Here is an 18,911-nt window from a genome sequence, read left to right on the forward strand (position 1 = left end):
CGTGTGCGTTTGTGTGTGTGTGTGTGTGTGTGTGCATGTGTGTGTGTGAGTAGTGACACAGGCTTCAACGCTTGAAGATGGGTCTGAGGGTCGGAGCTGTATGTGCGTTGCTAATTAGTTTCCCCACACGTTGCACAGGCTGACCAAGAGGAAGTGACGGGGGAACGATATTCATGTTGCGCAAGCCTCGGTGCCCTTACATAGTGCCTATGACTCCATGTAACCCTCACTGGCTGCCTTACAAGAGTCTCAGTGTGACATCCTAATAAAGACATTAATTACTTCCCTTGTTTTAAATTCTACACTTTTGACAATATACCCAAACATTTTGTTGGCCTTTTTTATTGCTTCCCCACATTGTTTGGATGGAGACAGTGAGGAGTCCACATAGACTCCTAGGTCTTTCTCATGCGTTACTTCATCTAGTTCTGTTCCTCCCATAGTGTCATTATAGTGGACATGTTTGTTACCTGCATGTAATACCTTGCACTTGTCCACATTGAATTTCATCTTCCAGGTCTCGGCCCACAACTGAATATTATCTAAGTCCCTCTGAATAGCCTGTGCTGCCAAGATTGTATCTGCTGAGCCACCTATTTAGTATCATCGGCAAATTTGACAAGTTTGGTAACTATCCCAGATTATTATAAAGAATAAAGAGAAGTTTAAGTGACCCTATGACATAAATGTTGTTTCCACCCCTTGTTGACCCACAGAGACATTGTTGTGTTGACTTGGTTATCTTCAACATCAGTGTGCTCAACTGTTACTAATTAAGCCAAGTTGGATTTCACATCTCATTTGGACACTTCATTGAACCACTAGTTAGTTATTTTCTTCTTCAACAGGCAACCAATTGTAAATCCCCTCACAATGGAAACTCCCCCAGAGTCAATCAACGTAGGTTCCCTTCTGAAAACAAAACTTTCTGTTTCATTTCACATCTACTGGGCCAAATGCGTAGATCAAATTTCTCATCAACCCGTGCTTCCGGCAGTGTCGTCAGGTCACTTTCTGGTAAGGGGTCGGAAAACTGCTGTTGAAGTCCCTGTGGTTTCCCAGTCTGGGTCACGGTTTCTGAAAGGGTGTTTTTGTGGACAAAACTGTGATTCTCATCAATACTTCATTGATCACATGTAGGCGGGGCTGTTTTTGATGACTATTCGAAATTAACACCTGCGTTGAAAGTGCTCCAATCATCATAAACGGGTACATGCATGTGAAAAGTATTATTATTATTATTATTATTATTATTATTATTATTATTATTATTATTATTAACCAATAACCACTTAATTTAGTACAGGGTCACTGTGCTTGATATTATTGTTGTTCCACATTGTTTTGATTGTGGTTGTTGTGTTGTGGTTGTTACCGATTAATTCACCCAGGGGATCCCAAACCTGTCCTGGAGGAGCCCCTACCCTGCTGTTTTTTGTTCCAACTGAGCTCTCAATTACTTAATTGAACCTTTAATTGAACCTACAGTAGCTACTTTTAAATCTAGGCTTAAGACCTATTTTTATAATTTAGATTTTTTATTTTATATATTGTTGTTTTAAATTGTCTTTTTCTCTTTTTGTGATTTATGCTTTTCATTTTGTTTAATTTATTAATTTATGTTGTGTTATTAATGTTGATTAAAATTTTTGTGTTCTGTTACGTTCTTTTTGGTTTTTGTGCAGTGCCTTGAACCTTGTAGTATGAAAGGCGCTCTATAAATAAAGATTATTATTATTATTATTATTATTATTATTATTATTATTATTATTATTATTAATTGATGTAACAATCCTCTTAGATTTTACATTGTGTAAGAAAATAGTTGGTTCTTTAATTCGTTTTATTTTACAATTCTGTACTTAAACTTAATACCCCTACTGTTTAAAATCATTAAAAGGCTCTGATTTAGGAAATTATTAGTTCAATTAAGTAATTGAGAGCTCGGTTGGAACCCTGGATCTAGCCGAAGCTTCTCGGGCAGGCGTACCGTGATCTGACAACATCCGTTCAGGAGATAGGAACTGGGTGAGTGGAAAAATAAATAAATACACAAATGAATAAAACTTGGTCACTCTGAACCACATTCTTCTGGATCATTGGAATGCCGAGTCATCTGGGAGTGTGTGTGCGTCAGGCCCCTGTCCCACAGAACAGGACGTACTGTGTCTCCCTGTATGGCAGGCCGCGTTCTTTCAGGATGAGATCATCACACCGGCGGTAGGCATGTAGCAATATGCAGGGGGCGCTTCCTGCTTGGCCATGCCAGCGTCTTATCTCCCTGCCCGTGTGTGTGTGGAGGTGGGTACGGCCCAGTACACCCACACAAATGCACACGGAGGTCAGTGCTGCCGGCTCAGGTATGATACGCCTTTCGTGTCAGCCAGAAAAAGACAACAGAGTGCCTTGTACAGTCCATCCCGGATAACCGAAGCGATGAGGTAGATCGTGACCTGGACCAGCAGGGAGACACAGCCAGACAGCATTCGAAACCTCACAATAAGAGCCCGGATCTGGCTTTCAGATCTCAGGAGCTCAATCGTGATCTGGCAACGGTTCACAAGTTGCCCCGACACACAAATAACACCCTAGCATGCAACAGAGTAAATCCCTCGACAGCCCCCTGTGTAGCATCTGTTTGGATCCTACCAGCATTCGTAATCATGGCTTTGTGGCATCAGTGCAAAAAGAGAATGGGATTTAATTCAAAAGAAGCAGAAGAAGAAGAAATGATAACAGACAAGACTATATTTTCCCAATTTCATTTTTGAAAGCCAATCAGGCTGCTGACAAGATATGGAAGCAAATACTTTGATCATCCAAGCCATCCTGATCGATATCTTTATCCATTCAGTGTTTCTGTGTGGTCCAATAGTGTGCTGCTCTTCCCACAACTCAAAAGCATTTGCAGGGGCTTCTGGGTAAAATGTTAGCTTTACATTTGATAACACGACACACGCACACAAATAAAGGAGTGATAGTGCGTCCTTCACAAAGGCTACTGTACGCAAATGAAAGGTTGTTGATGAAATCCCAGCAGTCCATTAACAGGCTTTGACGAGGTCGCTTATTCTGACTACGAGCGGATCAGACCGACCAATCAGATTCCCGCCCTCGACGGTTTGAGAGGCTGCAATTCTGGGGCCGCGCCAAGCCCGATTAATAAAAGTGGATCAAACAAGAGCGTTGATCGACTGGTGTTGACTGATCATTCGATTGGATCAGATACAATACAATAAACATGCCTTTGACCCCACCTAACAATACAAACAGCTGAACTTGTCTGGGCACGGTTAGCCTACCAACACAGCAACGCACTTTGTCACTGGTTCAAAGAAGAGCCAGTACTCAAACATGTCTCATATATTTCAGAACACACGATCTAAATATACCCTTGCGTGAATGATAGAAAGCATGTTGAACTCTCTGCCCTCCCACAACAGCAGTCTCCAGTGTCGGTCAAGTTCATCCCCACTGTGTTCTAACAGGATTGAGGTCAGACTACACCCTTGATCTGTGCATGAAAGCATTCCAGCTGTGCAAGGGTGTGGATAGCTTTCAACACTTATTATTATTATTATTTTTCACATAATTAGTCATTTACACAGCTGTACTGGTGCATTCTGGGTTCAGTGCCATGTTCAAGGGTACAACACCTGGGAGCCCTGACCACTATGCCACGCACTGTGAGGCAGTTCTGGTGTCGCAGTAGGTTAGTGCGTCAATAAAATGACCCAATTCAAACAGCCACTTCTACAGAGAACGTGACCTTTGACACACATTATTGAGAGACGGTACATTTAGCAACCCAGTGGATCACGAGCTGGTTGCCTAACAAATGCTTCTGCTCAGACAAAGGGATTTTAGTGTTTATTACTCTTGTCCTGTTACTTATTGGCACTTTTGGAATGCAGTTGAATGGAGGGAAAAGGTGAGAGGGGAGGTTTGGAACAGGGTGTGAGGGATGCGATTTTAGAGAGAGGGAGAGAGAGAAATGCTATTCAAATACAGACATGGGTTTCAACAATGTCAGTGGGAGGTACAGGAGAGTGAAGTCTTAATTAACTTCCCCTTCACTCACTATCGAAAGAAATGTATTATTAATTTGGGTAATTGAGGTGTCATGACATCATATTATATAATATTACATCATAAGTGCACATGTCAGGTAACAAGAAATGACACATGGGACTGTGGGACAACTATGAGACAGGGACAAGTGTCTCCTAAAAGACCGTAGTGTGGTAAAAATACAGCAAAGCATAGTGTGGTGTAGAATAGTCTGCATGTGGTAAAGTATAGTTTAACACGGTCGAAAATATGGCTATGTACAATAAAGTGTAGTGTGGGGAACCATCGTAATAACATGGTAATATATGGTCAAGCATAGTATGCTGAAGCGTGGTAAAATTATGATATAAATGTAGTAAAACTGTAGTAAAAATATATTTAAAATCATTGTGAATTTGTGTAATGTAGTGCTAATGTAATGTTTACTCCTGCCGGTGCAACACACAGACCAGTCCAATTTGTTTGCATTTATAACACCCCTGTGTGTACTTAAAATGGTTTCATAACTGTGAATTAGCAGCAGACAATGCCGTGGAATGGTAGGAGTGTTGCCTCACACCTATTGTTTCTATTTCTATTATCGTGATGTATTTTTAGAGGTCATGATTGTAACAAGAATAATAATAATAAAAAAAACTTAAAGTGATTGACTATGATTCTATATATCCCCTGTTTCAAGGGCATATCTGTCCAAGTAGTTACACAAATGTCCACATACACAGCATTCAAATGAAGGATAATGCGCCCCACTCCTCCACACATCTAAGCCCAACACAGTGGGCACAAGATCAAGGTTGTTGATTGGCCATCACAACCTAATAAAGCATCGCTTCCATTATATCAATACATTTCCCCATCTGGCTTTTAGAAAAATATGTAACTTATTATTATGATGTTGATGATGTGTGTATTGGTGCTTATCTAGGATGACTCCCAGGTTACACAAGCAATACAAAAGTGCATTAATACAGTATAAAATTCAAATAAAGCATAATACATGTGTGAACATGGAGAATAAGCTGCTATATTACAGGTACAGTCTGAACAGATGTGTCTTGGGTAATTGTTACTCAAGACACATCTGCTCAGACTGGACGTTTTATTCATTTATTTCATATCAATATGCTACTGATACATCAAACGGAGAGCTATACACTTAAATACTTGTTGTTGTAGTTGCATCTCAACAGAGTGTGTTTTCTCACAAAATCTACTTTTCAAGAAATATGAAGGCGACTCAATATATGTTTTTTGAAGGGATTCAGTCACTTTGGGGGGCCTTGCTGAGGAATATTAGCAAGGTGGTATATTGGAATAAAATGGATTTCACAAGCCATTTAAACCATACTAAAAAACAGTATACATTGTGTTAAAAAGCCAAACAGAACAGACCAATGCGAATTAAAGTCCCCATGTGATTTGAATGTGTTAACTATAAATAGAGTGCATATATATAGTGATAATACACACTCACAGATATGTGTGTTTATTGCAAAGCATGGAATGATTTCAATATTGGAAATGATGATGATAAGTATACAACCTAAGCAGGGGGCCCCTTTTCTGAAAATTTGAAACTTCCAGGTATTTGGGAATTAATTGGAATTTCCATGAAAGCCATGTAAAAAATACAGTATAATAGAGATTAGACAAGGCGTGATCATAATTAATGTGGACTGGGGATGTGTTGTGGTATAAATATTTCAATTTATAGTGCACTCCTCACTTCCGCTAATGCGATGACGGAGGGAATGGGCGGATCGCATATAAAGCCCTGACTGGGGGAAAGAGCGCTTTAGAGACGGGTCACAGCAGCATAAGTTACCGCACACAGGCATTTAGCACCATTTACTTTCTCGCACCCACAGCCAGCACCGTACCAGACAAGATGGATCCTCTCTCCTCAACCTTTAAGCGCTCGTCGGCCAACCTGGTGGTGCATTTGTGCTACCCCAGCGCGCAAAATGGAGGCACCCCGGACGGATACAGGGCGCACTCGCTGGAGACGCCGACCGGGGCGGTGGAGACGCCGATGCTGAGGCCCCCAAACCCCGCCGAGGAGGAGCTGGATAACTGGGTGGACGAGGTGGATGCCGCCGTCGCCGCCCGGGTCTCCAAGCAGCCCCGCAAGGCGTTCAAAGGCCTGGCTTTGGAGACGCGCTTCCCGGAGAGCAGCAACGACGACGGCTCGCTGCCCTCCTCGCCCGACACGCCGACCACAGACTGCGGGAATATGAACGGCTTCACCGCGGAGTCCTCAGGGCAGCTGGACCGGGAGACACGGGAACTTATTCACGGGTTTTTGGGGATGTACTGTGGACTATCTCGCAGCTGTGGACGGGGCAGGAACAAGGCTTTAGCCACCCTTACGCGGGTGGTGGAGTCGGTGATCGAGAAGCATCAGTATGCGTATAACGGTAAGTCGATGTCGGTGTTCCTTGTGCGGCGCTGGTATAAACTAGAGGTCGGGGCTTTGCATTTGGGCCTAACTTTTTCTTCACATATTACAAAACGCTTTTGCGTGCGTATCCACCGATCTATTCGTATATATTGTACATGGATTAGAAAAATAAAATAATAAAAAAGTGTTGTACATGTGTACAGGTGTGTGTGTATGTGTGTATAGGCTAGCCTATATAATGTGCATGTATATAATATACACACAACAGATTATAATGTAGGCCTATATTTAGATTATACACACAGATTATACTCACACACACACATGGATTGTGTTAGTGTAATGACTTGGTGGTACAGTAGCCATTTTAACTGTTTTTTAGAGAATGGTTTGCTATTTCTCTTATTAATCATAAAAACGATCCCATGCAGATGAATAGGTGTTGTGTGTTTAGTGCGGTTCGGTTCTTTTCCATGACGTGTTGATGCCGTATTTTATTTCCTCGAATAGGAGTTTCCGCGTTGAGCTGCTCTGCTGGCGGAGGCGATGAGATGAGAGGAGTGATTAGATGATTTTCCTGATGGTGTGTGGTCAGATGGCCTTTCGGGAAATGGACTGAGAGGGCAATTCTAGTGGGGGGGCAACAACGTGGGGGTCGCCCTGTAATGCACACAAAGGAAGCGCGTCACATCCGGGGCTTTGTGTGAGAAAAGCGAGGGTCGCCCTGTTCCGCAGCGCAGATGGGCTCCCAGATCTGCCACCTTTGCACCAATTGTAGTAGCAGTAAAGTGCACATGGAAAAGGGCTTTGTTTATATGTACATATCCCACCCAGTCTAAATGGGGGCAAACCTGTTTGACTGGAGGATCAAAGTGGATCTGCTGTATACAAATAGAGCTGGGGTGCGAATCACTGGGACCTGGGATTAGTGTGTTCCTGGATCTCTCTGGTTTGCATTGCTGCAGAATTGCCCCGAACCTTCTGGAGCAAACTGTCCAGCTGTGGTAGAGACCTGTCAGCCAAAAAATAAAATGTATCCTCTGAAAAGAAGGCAGGGTTTCTGATCTCCTGGGTTTGTTAAGCCCTGTGTGGCCGTTTTTTGGTATGTGTTGAATGGCCCTACTGGTTCATTCCTCGGGCCAAAACATTGTTTGCTTTTGAAAGGGAACAATGGAGAGAATATAACAAAAGATGTCATTGATGTCGCCCAGCGCTGAAACGGGTGTGCCCATTCCAGAAACCGAGGCGTTCTGGCTTGCATGTCATGCACTTGTTGCTCTTGATCGCTGTGTTTTGCTCTGTTGCATTATTCCCAGATCTTGCATTTGTGAAGATTCAGGTTGCAGTTCCCCCCAGAGGTCGTGCAAAGATGCGAATCTGTCACTGGTGGAGAGCAACCCAAAATACACTAGTTTTATTCATTGCATTCATGCACAATGATCCAGTGGGTGTATTTGGATTCTGATGCTTAAAGTAGCTGGGATAGACCAAAAAATAAAATCGACAAACCCCTTTGTGCATGCAGTTGTTGAAAGATGTGCATCAATGGGGATTTTGTTCTTTTGATTACACAAGCATGCCTCATCGATATCTAGATCAGTGTTGAAAGTCTGCTGATATGGGCTTTTTTTGACGTCATTAGACTCGGGTGTCACTTCACCTCCTCCTTCTTAGAAGCGAGAATATTCTTCATAGAAGACCAAAACCGCCACATCTGAGCCTTTTAAGGGGTTAATGTATGATCAGGGGCCTCATTCAAGGTCTAATTTGGGTAATGCAGGAATCTGAGCTATGTGATTGTGACTCACTCGGCCTTGAATCAATCCCACAGAAACCCTAATGTACAATAGCCGTTGTGGGATTGAGTAATCCCACACTGGGTCGGTTTCCAAGGTGGAGTAATCCAATCCTGCCTCCGTGTCTGACTCAGATTTGCCCCGTTGCACACCGGAGAACCCGTGGAGCCACTTCTCGATTCTCAGGCGTCTTTGCCAAACCTGAAACCGCAGTCTTGCACAAGTAAAAATAAACTCTTGTATACGTGTGATCATTTAGGTTTTTGCTTGAGTATTGAGTCTCTGGAGTAAAAGGTTTAGGAAGTGTATAGTTTTATTCCTGTTCACTGTTTGAGCAATCATTGTTAGTCATTATATGCATGATCGCCTTGTGGTGTTTGTGTGGTGGTGAGTGTAAAGGGTTCAACGCACTGGAGGCGTAGGATTCCAGACACCTACTGCCATTAAAATACCTGATACCTCTGAGCTTCGGCCGCCTACGCACTGCTTCCACCCCCTACAGTCGCTAACAAGAGCGTCTTTGATCTCGTAAGCTACACTTTGCCCCCTGGAGCTGTTGTCTTGCCATCTGTGCCATTTCTCTAGAACTCGGCCGGGGTCCGAATCCGCACCATCGCGGTGTGCATAAGCATCCTCGGGCTCTGTGAATCGGACACAGTGCTAATTGTCGCTCTGAGGCTGTGTGGATGCGTTAACCTCCTGAACCACAGGATGCAGTTCTGAGAAACTGCAACCCGGCCCCCTCTCGGCAGCATTCTCGGAAATGGCCAGGACGCAGTTGCTCTTCCCCTTATCAGTCCCTAGCAATGTGTTGCGTTTTGAAAGCCACTCTTTCACACTGCTGCCTGAGCACGGCTCTGCAAGTCCTTAATCGTCCTTGCAGCCTGCAGCTAGAGCAACCGGTTTGCATGCATTGGATTGGCTTGTGTTGGCTTGGATTGCTTGCAGCGAGCTTTCATGGGTGTGCAATGTTGTGCTGTTGCTTCTCCAAACACAACACTGCATTCCTGCCTGCAAAACAATTCCCATCCCTTCATAGAGAGAGTTGTGGAAAAGGCACCAGACCCAGGCTGTTCTGGGTGGATTCCTCTTCCTCACCTCACAAGGTTTACTCATCATTCGGGTGTTGGTGTTGTCTAGTTGGCCTGGGTCAAGCCTGCGTGGATCTGAAATGGTTTAAATCGGGGAAAACCCTTGAACCTTTTGCCCCGAATTCGGTTTGATTTCAAACTGAAATTCGCCTGCTGATTTGATCAAGTTTTATTACCGTTTCAAGCCGTTTGACTAGTTGGTAGGATTCACCCATGGTAAATATCTCTGATTCTTGGCCCATATCAGTCTTGTGCCATCTCTTAATTGTGTGAGGGCAACAGTCATGAATCGAAAGCTTTGTCAATGGCATGATTGCTTCTCCTAGACCTGTTCCAGGACAAACAAACAAGCTTGAATTGGTTTTAGTGTGTGTGTTTTACTGGGTTGGTCAGCTGATCAAGGAAGTGCAGATAAAGGAAGTCACAAGGTGATTAGGTCTTAAATCCTGATGTGTCACCTGGCCAGATTTGGATCCTATTGGTGGAAACCATAGCCAAGCCCCTCCTCCCACAATGCAGTGCAGTCAACCAGACCTGCAGGTTTTATGTCCTATCGTGACAACCTCACAGCTCAAAGGTCGTCCCGTCACTGCCAAGCTAGACGAGACCTTTGGATTCTTGCTCCTGCGGTCTTAAGGGTGTGGGAATGTGATCAACCCTTTACAGCCAATCATTTTATGGAGCTGATGAACACATTTTGACTGAACTCCACACTGCATTTTGTACTCCAAAAGCCAGAGCACCGAATGACCATTTCTCTCTCTCTCTCTCTCTCTCTCTCTCTCTCTCTCTCTCTCTCTCTCTCTCTCTCTCATGCAGGGATGATTGCAAAGGTGGAGTTGAACCAGAAAGGAGAGGACATGAGCTTCATGAGAGTCGTGGCCACCAACATATTCAGCGATGGCAAGACCAACTGGGGCCGCATTGCCAGTTTGATCGCCTTCGGGGCGGTGGTGTCCAAGCACCTGCAGGCCGACGGCCGGGAGCAGTGTGTGGAGGCGGTGGCTGAAGAGATCTCGTCCTACCTGCTTGCGGACCAGCGCGAGTGGCTGCTCAACAACAAGTCGTGGGTACGTACTAGTTTTCGTATATAAACGAAATGCATCGTAGTGTGCGAGGGCTCTTTTGGCTTCTTGGGAGATTCTAGACACCCAAGTGCCGCTGGTAAATGGCTTCCGAGAAGCCGGATCTGTCCGCAGCTTGTAACCCTAGCCTCTGTTTTGGAAACCTGGCTGCCTTCCCTGCTGCTAAAATTGTCGAGTTGGCATGGGAGCCGTCTGCATAATTCAGAGGGTCTTTATCAGGCGGTTACTGACACCGGCATGCCAGAGACCACCTTTGCAGGCTCCCGTGGTGGCAATCTCACCCTTGGCCGATGCCTACCCTTAGGCCATCTTGCCAAGCACGGCCGAGGAACGCATTTATGAGTGGGAGAGCCAAACCAGCAGTCTTTGTCATAATCATCCTCCTTGTTCTCATGATCATATTATTGTACTAAAGGTCTTTCTCTTTTTGTCCCCCCCCACAGGAGGGTTTCGTAGAGTTCTTCCACGTGGAGGACCCCGAGTCCACCATCCGAACAGCTTTGATGGCCTTCGCCGGTGTGGCGGGAATTGGCGCCAGCCTGGCCTACTTGATCAGATGAAAGGAAGTCCGAGCCAGGGACGCTGTGTTTTTATTTTATTTTCTCCAACGAAATTCCCGTCCTCTTCTGCGCCGATGAAAACTGCCACAGAGCTTCATCTGAGCAGGAGAGGCGGGCAACGGTGCTCCTCCCACGACGGCCAACCTATCCCTGTCGCTAGCGGTTTCAACGCATGTCCCCCCGAAATTTAATTTTTATTTTTTTTGGAGGGGGACAACCGCTAACAAAAGATTGTGCTGATCAGAGAGAACAGTGTGAGGGCTTTGTTGTTTTTTTTTTTTTTCTTTTGCGTGTTTTGGATGGTGTGGCTTTGAGTTTGCCAATCCAGGACTTCTTAGGTTTTGTTTTGCTTCCTGATTTACAGTTTTTAGTCGGTTTCTTTTTTTTTTTTTTTTTTTCTTTATCACTACAGTTTGAGGCGAAAGATTCTCACTTTTGATAAAAGGAACCTGTACATTTAGATCGTGAACTCTTTGCAGCTATAGAGGACCTTAGAGTGAATGTAACACCAAGCCGCCAGTATTGAAGATCCGGCCCCAATGGAGCCCGAACTCTGAGAAGGAGCGGAGAATGACGTGCAAGCTGCGTTGGGAGTGTTGCTTGACTGTCTTAATTTTTTGTTTTTTAACTTATTGTATAGATTATATGTAAAGATTATTTTTGTATTAAATGTTTATTAGAAGAATTGTTGTCATTGTAAATATTTAATGCACATCTGCAGGCTGCCCACACCCCCCTGCTGGCCTTTTAAATTGCAAATTAGCTCGGCAAATAAACCCTCTAATTTCCATGTGTTTTCACAATGGACTCTGCTAGTTCTTGTGCAAAGGTTTGACTGTGGAATCATTTGAACCGACGCGCTTTCCTTGGCCCCAGCGTCTCGGCCAAGACCCACTCTCTCCTCCTCGTCCATCACCAATTCAGGGTGGCAGTCCTGCAGGTTTTCTAGGTCTCGCTAAATTACCAATCAATGGATGCCTTGAACACGGGGACATTGTCTAATTTACACCCACAATTGATTCAATTAAGCAATTGACAAACTGGATAGAACAAAAACCTCTAGGCCCTGTGTCTCTCCAGGACCAGGGTTAGCCTCCCCAGCTCTAGTTCATGCAATGTACTACAAGTGGCACTGTGACTTCTATGCAGGAGTGTAGTAAAGAGCTACACTCACACACAACTTCACCCTCTCCCAAACCAGTATGCATGACAAGAAGGTATTGGCACAGCTGGCAGGATTCATGTCACTGCCCAGCAACTGCTAGAGCAGAGGATGTCAACCCTGGTCCTGGAGCATCCCCAAACTTGCTGGTTTTTGTTCCAACCGAGCTCTCAATTACTTAATTGAACTCTTAATTTCCTAAATCGGGGCCTTTTGATTTTAAACAGTAGGGGGTTTAACTTAAGTATAGAAATGTATAAAGAACTTATTAAAGAACCAAATCTTTTATTACACAAATTAAAAAGTCAAATGTAAGCAGATTGTTAATTCAATTAAGGGTTCAATTAAGAAATTGAGAGCTTGGTTGGAACAAAAACCAGCAGGCTAGAGGGTTCTGCAGGACCAGGGCTGGGAACCAATGTGCTAGACGGCAAATAAAACTAGTCCTAAAAAGAAGAGAAAAATCACTTGAATTTGCATTTAAGCAAAAATCACTGTGATGTCGCCAAAAAGGGAAGATGGAATATTTAAATAATATTCAGTTGGTGTACTGGAAATGCAGTCACTGTGGTCAGCTAAATGATAACCCGGGTTGCCGCTGCGCTGAAGGAGGGATGGAATTAAAACGGACGAATGCAGTCATTGTGGATCAACGTAAGTGTTACATCCAGGGAGCAGCTGTATACATATTTATACATTTAAAAAAACATGTTTGTGCTTGAAGACAAACTGAAAAGAGATTTTTCTTATTGCTTTATTAAAAGCTGTTTGAGTGCGTTGTGTAATCAAGTACCCCATCGCTTAGGCCAAGACCAATACATTCAAAACAAACTATCTGCTGGCTACAGGTTAGGTTTGATCTTCCCTTGAAAGAGCTCTGGGCCCATTCATGCTTCCTCAGGCTTGTATGCAAAAAAAAAAAAAAAAAAGCAGAGGAGAATGGCAAGGGAAAGAGACCAACTGGGTTTGGCCTTTTTTTGTGTTTGCATAGGTGCAAAATAACTTCCTCCTCGGAGAGTGCAAACAAATCGGGCTGCCTCTGGGCCCCGTTTCAAAACCCGTTCTGCAGAGGCAATCAAATCAATGAAAATAAAGTTGGAAATGCTCTGCAGAAACAGCTTTTCCGCACAGAGTTTTTAGCTGCCTGTCACGACTGGAGAGACTTCTTAGTAATGCGTTTAGATGGGCACAGCGAGGTCACGGCAGGGTGTGCCGAAGAGAAACACTACGCCGTACCCTGATCTTGAACTGATATGGTCTCTGAGCGACTGAGCTGGACGAATCGGTCAGCCTTTCTTTCATATGGTATCCTTGGAGACCGATGCTGTAGGGAGACTGGCGTGGACACAGGAAGGAACGCGATACAGAAACAACAGAAGACCCGAATGGACTCCTATCCAACCAGATCAATCAATCAAGTACTGCAAAAATGTCGTAGTGTATTATGTATCCAGCCAGAGCTTTAAAACTCATATATTTGCAGCCTCCTGTCTAGATTGAGAGTTCATTTCTAAGTCTAGGGGCTGAGTACTCTGCTTCAAAAGGAAGGAAAAAGGTCACACCGAGCAGCATTCTGAGATCGGATTGGCCGAGCTGGGACCGTAGCTGACCAATGAGGTCCGTGGACAAGACAGAGGCACCTTATTTAAAGGCGCCTTAGAGTTGTCACTTATAAGCAAGACTTTGGACTTGACCCTCTGGTGCTCAAGGGCAGGGACTTCCTGACTAGAAACTAGTTGTTTCTTTGCTTGATGTTCCTTTTTTTGTTTTGTTTTACGCTCCTGCTCATCGATGGAAACCGGCGTGCAGAAAAACCAACACAAACAAACAAATGCAAAACAAACATCAGCAATAAAACAAGCATCTCGTCTCACCAAGCTACTGTACTGCTACTGTATAGCTGTACAGCTGGGGGGAGGCAGGGGGGGAATAACCTTAATTGAACCGAGAACTCCGACTTCCTCTTTCTCGTTTGCTTTTTTTACCGAGGGCCCTGCAAGAAAAAAAAAAAAAGTCAGCAAAAAAAGCAGCGCACTGAACTAAGCTTTCGGTCGGCGCCTGGCTGGGGTGCATGCATGCTGCTCGGTCTGAGAAGAGGGGGTTGGTCTTGTGTGTGCCAGTCCGCTCTGGCTTCGCTGGGGGTCAGTCAAGGTGTTTGGCCGATGTCTGTTGTGTCTCGTTTCCTTGCTTGTGCTCTGCTTGGCTCGGCTTGCAAAGCCAGATTAGTAAGGATATGGGGCTGGGGGAGGCATTTTATGGTCGCGCAGTATTCTGATGTCCGCTGATTAAGGCTAGCACCTGGTTGAGCTTGGGTAACATTGGACTGAATTGTCATTGATTCGATCGGTTGCATTAGAAACGAGAAAAAAACGACAAACTGGAATTGAACCGCGGGGTTTGAATTCGGCCGAACACAAGACATTTGACACACGCGTGGGACCACCATTTTCCCCCGCTGCCAACCCCAGACTGCCCTACAGCCCCGACTTGTCCACCGGTTGGAGGGGTAGATGCATTGTGGAGCCCCCAAGTCCCACAAATCCCACACTCTGATTGGAGGATTCGCACAGATACGTCGCTCGCAAACATTAGCTGAACTAAGGGGGTCATCATTTGAGGGCCAAAAGAATTTGAGGAGGATGAGCAAAGAATAAACTACGATTGTCACAGAATGTTGGCAACTCTTCGGCTCACACTTTTTGCCCCCGACACCAGACAGCACCCAGGTTGGGCGAACGCAGCTCCTGGATTGGTTCGTACTCCTGCACGCTGTTGCCAAGCGGCCCCTGGCAGACTCTAGCACCATCTCCAACCCGAACCCGACACACATCTCGCTGCAGACCTCGGTCACACAGGGTCAGGGTTTATTTCGGAGCTCTGACGGCGGGGAAGCAAAGAGAGGGCTTTGCAGAGTCTCTCGTCTCGGCTTCTGTTTTTGGCAAGGTGTCAAACCCCACTTCCCTTTGCAGAGCAAGCACACTATACGAGGCTAGACAGCTTGCTTTTGCGATGTGGGGGGGTGGGGGGTGGGGGGTGGCGGTTTATTTTGGAAGATGGGCTTCACAACAGGCCTAAAAATGTAATAGATCTCCGAGTGATTGCATTGCTGTCGGTGGTAGCGAGTCGCACATTCAGCCACACCAACAAACACACACACACACAAACACATGTGCATGGGTGTATTGTGGGGGTCTATTTCGAGAGTTCCTGCCCTGCAATCTCCTTCATCTCTGCTTATGCAAATCGCTTGATGCAAATGTAGGGTGCAATGCGATCCCAGGCTTCCTCTATGAAAGCGGAGCACAGAATATATGTGGGCCCCACGCTGCAAACAGCCTTTTCATGTGGAGTGCGTGCGGTTTGTGCACGGCTGACGGTGTCGTTTCTGCTCCCCCTCCGCCCCCACCCCGTTTGACACTACCGAGACGAGAGCGTCTGGGTAAAGTGTGCAAAAGTGCAACGGCTCCAAACTCGAGCCTCCAAACGGGTTTAAAATGTAAACAACGACTGAAAATAAGCCCAAACATCTCTCTTCGCCATAAGCCACAGGATCTATGACTAGATTGGCACCTTTTTAACTGCACGTGTTTGGAAACTAGGCACGAACCGGGCTGGTCAAGTGCTTTGCAACAAAGGGTGCTTCGAAATCCAAATTGAAAAACAAATATTGGTATTTACATAATTTCTTGGAAAGTAAACACCCTCACTCCAATCCTGTATTGTGCATGGGCAAACTTCCACCTTCGCTTCGGCTTAGATTCCTATCACTGAAGAATGAGTGCCCTACAGATAAGCATATATATACAGACGGTGACACATTAAAGGAAATACCAACATAAAGTGTCTCAGTGAGGTGTTGGGCACCACGAGCCGCCAGACCAGTTTCAATGCTCTTGGCACAGATTCTATGAGTGTCTGGACTCTACTGGAGGGATGAACACCATTCTTCCTAAAGATATTCCCTCATTTGGGGTTTTGATGATGGTGGTGGAGAGCGCTGTCTGACACGTCGCTCCAGAATCTCCCACAGGTGTTCAATTGGGTTGAGATCTGGTGACTGTGAAGGCCACAGTATATGATTCACATCATTGTCATCTTCATCACACCATTCAGTGACCCTCGTGCCCTGTGGATGTGCATTGTCATCCTGGAAGAGACCACTCCCATCAGGAGAGAAATGTGTCACCATAGGATAAAGGTGATCACTCAGAATAACTCTGTCATGATTTGCAGTGACCCTTCCCTCTAAGGGGACAAGCGGACCCAAACCATGCCAGGATAATGCCCCCCACAGCATAACAGAGCCTCCGGACCCCCTCACTGTAGGGGTCCAGCAGTCAGGCCTGTCCTGTTCTCTTGGTGTCCCACACATGCACTCGCCCGCTTGTCCAGAACACGAGAATGGCCCCTCTTTCAAAGTCACTGAGATCCTTTCCTCTTGCCATCTTGATCCAAAATCGAGGTCAACTGGGCCGGTCAGCATTTGTATACATGCCACAGAGCATGACAGGATGTTAATTGCTTAATTGTATCATGCAGTACACCTGTTTGGAGGCATCTGCATTCGTTATGTTCCTCCATTCATTCATTCAGGTTTTTCCTTAAATGTGTCCCCCGTCTGTATATAACACTATGATATACACAGCATGGGCTATGGTCTGCAGAAATCACCTACTCAGACCTTACTTTAAAGCAAGTAAAGCAATCCGTGAGTTTACCAAAAGGCAGAGTGACACGTTACAACATCAGCGTCGAGCTGAAGGAAGTAAGAAGAAGTACAAATGCAGTATGGGAAATTCCCATTCCAGTGGCATAAAGGAGTCAATTGTGGGTTTGAAAGCATACCGAGATAACGAGGAAGTAATTAAAACGCATTAAAGTATTTTTCGGTATGACTGGGCCTGTAAATCCGTACTTACGGTTTTGTTTTGACATTGGGCAGTGCTTTTTCGGGAGGGCTGAACGAAAACAAGTCTACTTTTGGGGAGAGAACTAAAATGAGAAACGACTATAATGACTGGGGAGGTTGACATACCTCAGACAGTACACTAGCTATTACTGGGACACAATGGCAACAGTATAAGACAGGGCTGCACAGACACATCACCAGCGGGATTGTGGGAAAGTGATGCAGGCATTCAGACGCCGGGAAGATGGGGGGCGATTGTGTTATTATCGGTCATAGACCTGCCAGCCTGTGCCCTTTTAGAAGATCTTCCCAGAGTGGCTGTGAATGCTCCAGCAAAACATGTGGCAAAGACCTTTCCTTTTCATGTTTTCTCTCTCTCTGTTTAGATCTGTTGGCTTGTTGTGGGCAAGTGTCTCTAATTCTGCCCCCCAAAAGGCTAACTATTATACAGGCAGTTTCATCCTGATCTCTGCAGCAGATGCTCTGGCGAATTCTGTAGTTTTTTGAGTCACCCTTCACAGCCCCCCAGATGCCAGATGCCCCTGAACTGAAACAGGTGGCTTATATCACTGATTCATGACCAACACGTGTTTCCCAGGCTATAGAAAATGGTGATTTAGGGGTGACCCTGTAAGACTAACAAGATTGGTGGCTTTCCAAGGACCAGAGTGGGATGTCACAGATTTCAAACAGCAACAACAACAATCGAACAGCTAGAGAATGGACTGTTAATTACTTTGCGCTTCCAGTGAAGCTCCTCAAATTGTCAAAGGGCAAATCATAGTGTATTCACACAGTACTTGTAATATTAGTCGTTTTAATCCCCGTAAGATAGCACTTCACAGCATTTTTACCATGCTTCTTGCGTTACTAATACTTGTATTATTGATTGATTTCCCCTTTGCACTTAGCTTTTACTGTCCAAGATGTATGACCTCACTTACTGTACTTACCTGTGTAAATTGGAAGTTGTAAAATGTTTTATACTTTGAATTGCTTTGTTTAATGTAAATTTGAATTTGTAATGTTTGAGGCCTTGTACTGAACTGTATTCTTGCACTTTGTATTGCACTTATGTTGTAAGTCACCCTGGATAAGGGTGTCTGCCAAGAAATACAAATAATAATAATAATAATAATAATAATAGTGCTGTTTGTTCAAGAGCTCAAAACAGACTGTGGCAAATCTTCCAAAGGGTGGACACCATTAGTGACGCTGTACTCGAAGGGAACAAGAGAAAGAAAGGGTGGACCTGGGGGCAGATCCCTATGCTGCAGTGGCCCTGAAAAACACCAAAAAAAAGAAGGAAAATGCAAAAAGAAAAGAAATTCGCAAAAGGAAAAAAACACAAATGCAGAATGAAAAACACAAATGGGAATAGAAAAAACACAAATGCACAAAAAAAAATTCTGCTTGCATTTTGCACTTCAGGGCCTCTGTGCTCCTAATAAATAAAGTAAAACGTAAAAACTGGAAATACAGCTGATAAACCACCAAGCACAAAAGGAAGCATTCCCCAACACACCACCGCATAGGAAGGGACCACTGAGCCTGTGTGCCGTTAGAGGGTTCCTTATCTCAGTACAAGGGCACTCTTCATTTTCTACCCTTTCATTTCAGTGACTCCCCTTCCCCCTCAAGAAAGGAGATGAAAAAGAAAGAAGGCAAAACAAGTCCTCTATTCCTAACTGAGGAATGTCTGCAGACTTCCGGAGTGACATCACTTACTGGCAGGAGTGGGAACTCTGTGCAAGCTGTTTCACATCCTGGGCAGATCGCATTGCGAGGAATGTAAGAATAGCCTGCAGTCGGCCGGGACTCGTTCGAGCTGGTTAG

The 18,911-nt window shown here is 44.9% G+C and overlaps 1 protein-coding gene across 1 annotated transcript; it reads left to right on the forward strand.

Annotated features, from left to right (window-relative positions):
• Positions 1 to 5,851: 5,851 nt before the first annotated feature.
• mcl1b (MCL1 apoptosis regulator, BCL2 family member b) lies at positions 5,852 to 11,689 on the forward strand. Its single transcript, XM_066721379.1, has 3 exons — positions 5,852 to 6,488; positions 10,179 to 10,429; positions 10,888 to 11,689. Exons 1-3 carry the CDS (start codon positions 5,960 to 5,962, stop codon positions 11,002 to 11,004), a joined length of 897 nt encoding a protein of 298 aa, XP_066577476.1. The 5' UTR covers positions 5,852 to 5,959; the 3' UTR covers positions 11,005 to 11,689.
• The last annotated feature ends 7,222 nt before the right edge of the window (positions 11,690 to 18,911 follow it).

Source organism: Amia ocellicauda, chromosome 14, assembly GCF_036373705.1.
Source record: "Amia ocellicauda isolate fAmiCal2 chromosome 14, fAmiCal2.hap1, whole genome shotgun sequence".
In the NCBI taxonomy this organism is placed as follows: domain Eukaryota; kingdom Metazoa; phylum Chordata; class Actinopteri; order Amiiformes; family Amiidae; genus Amia; species Amia ocellicauda.

Bases quoted from the DNA above. Each gene is read 5' to 3' on its own strand.
- mcl1b (XM_066721379.1), top strand. From the start codon at position 5,960: ATGGATCCTCTCTCCTCAACCTTTAAGCGCTCGTCGGCCAACCTGGTG. The intron at 6,489-10,178 runs GTAAGTCGATGT...TCTCTCATGCAG, and splicing joins GCATCAGTATGCGTATAACG to GGATGATTGCAAAGGTGGAG. The intron at 10,430-10,887 runs GTACGTACTAGT...CCCCCCCCACAG, and splicing joins TGCTCAACAACAAGTCGTGG to GAGGGTTTCGTAGAGTTCTT.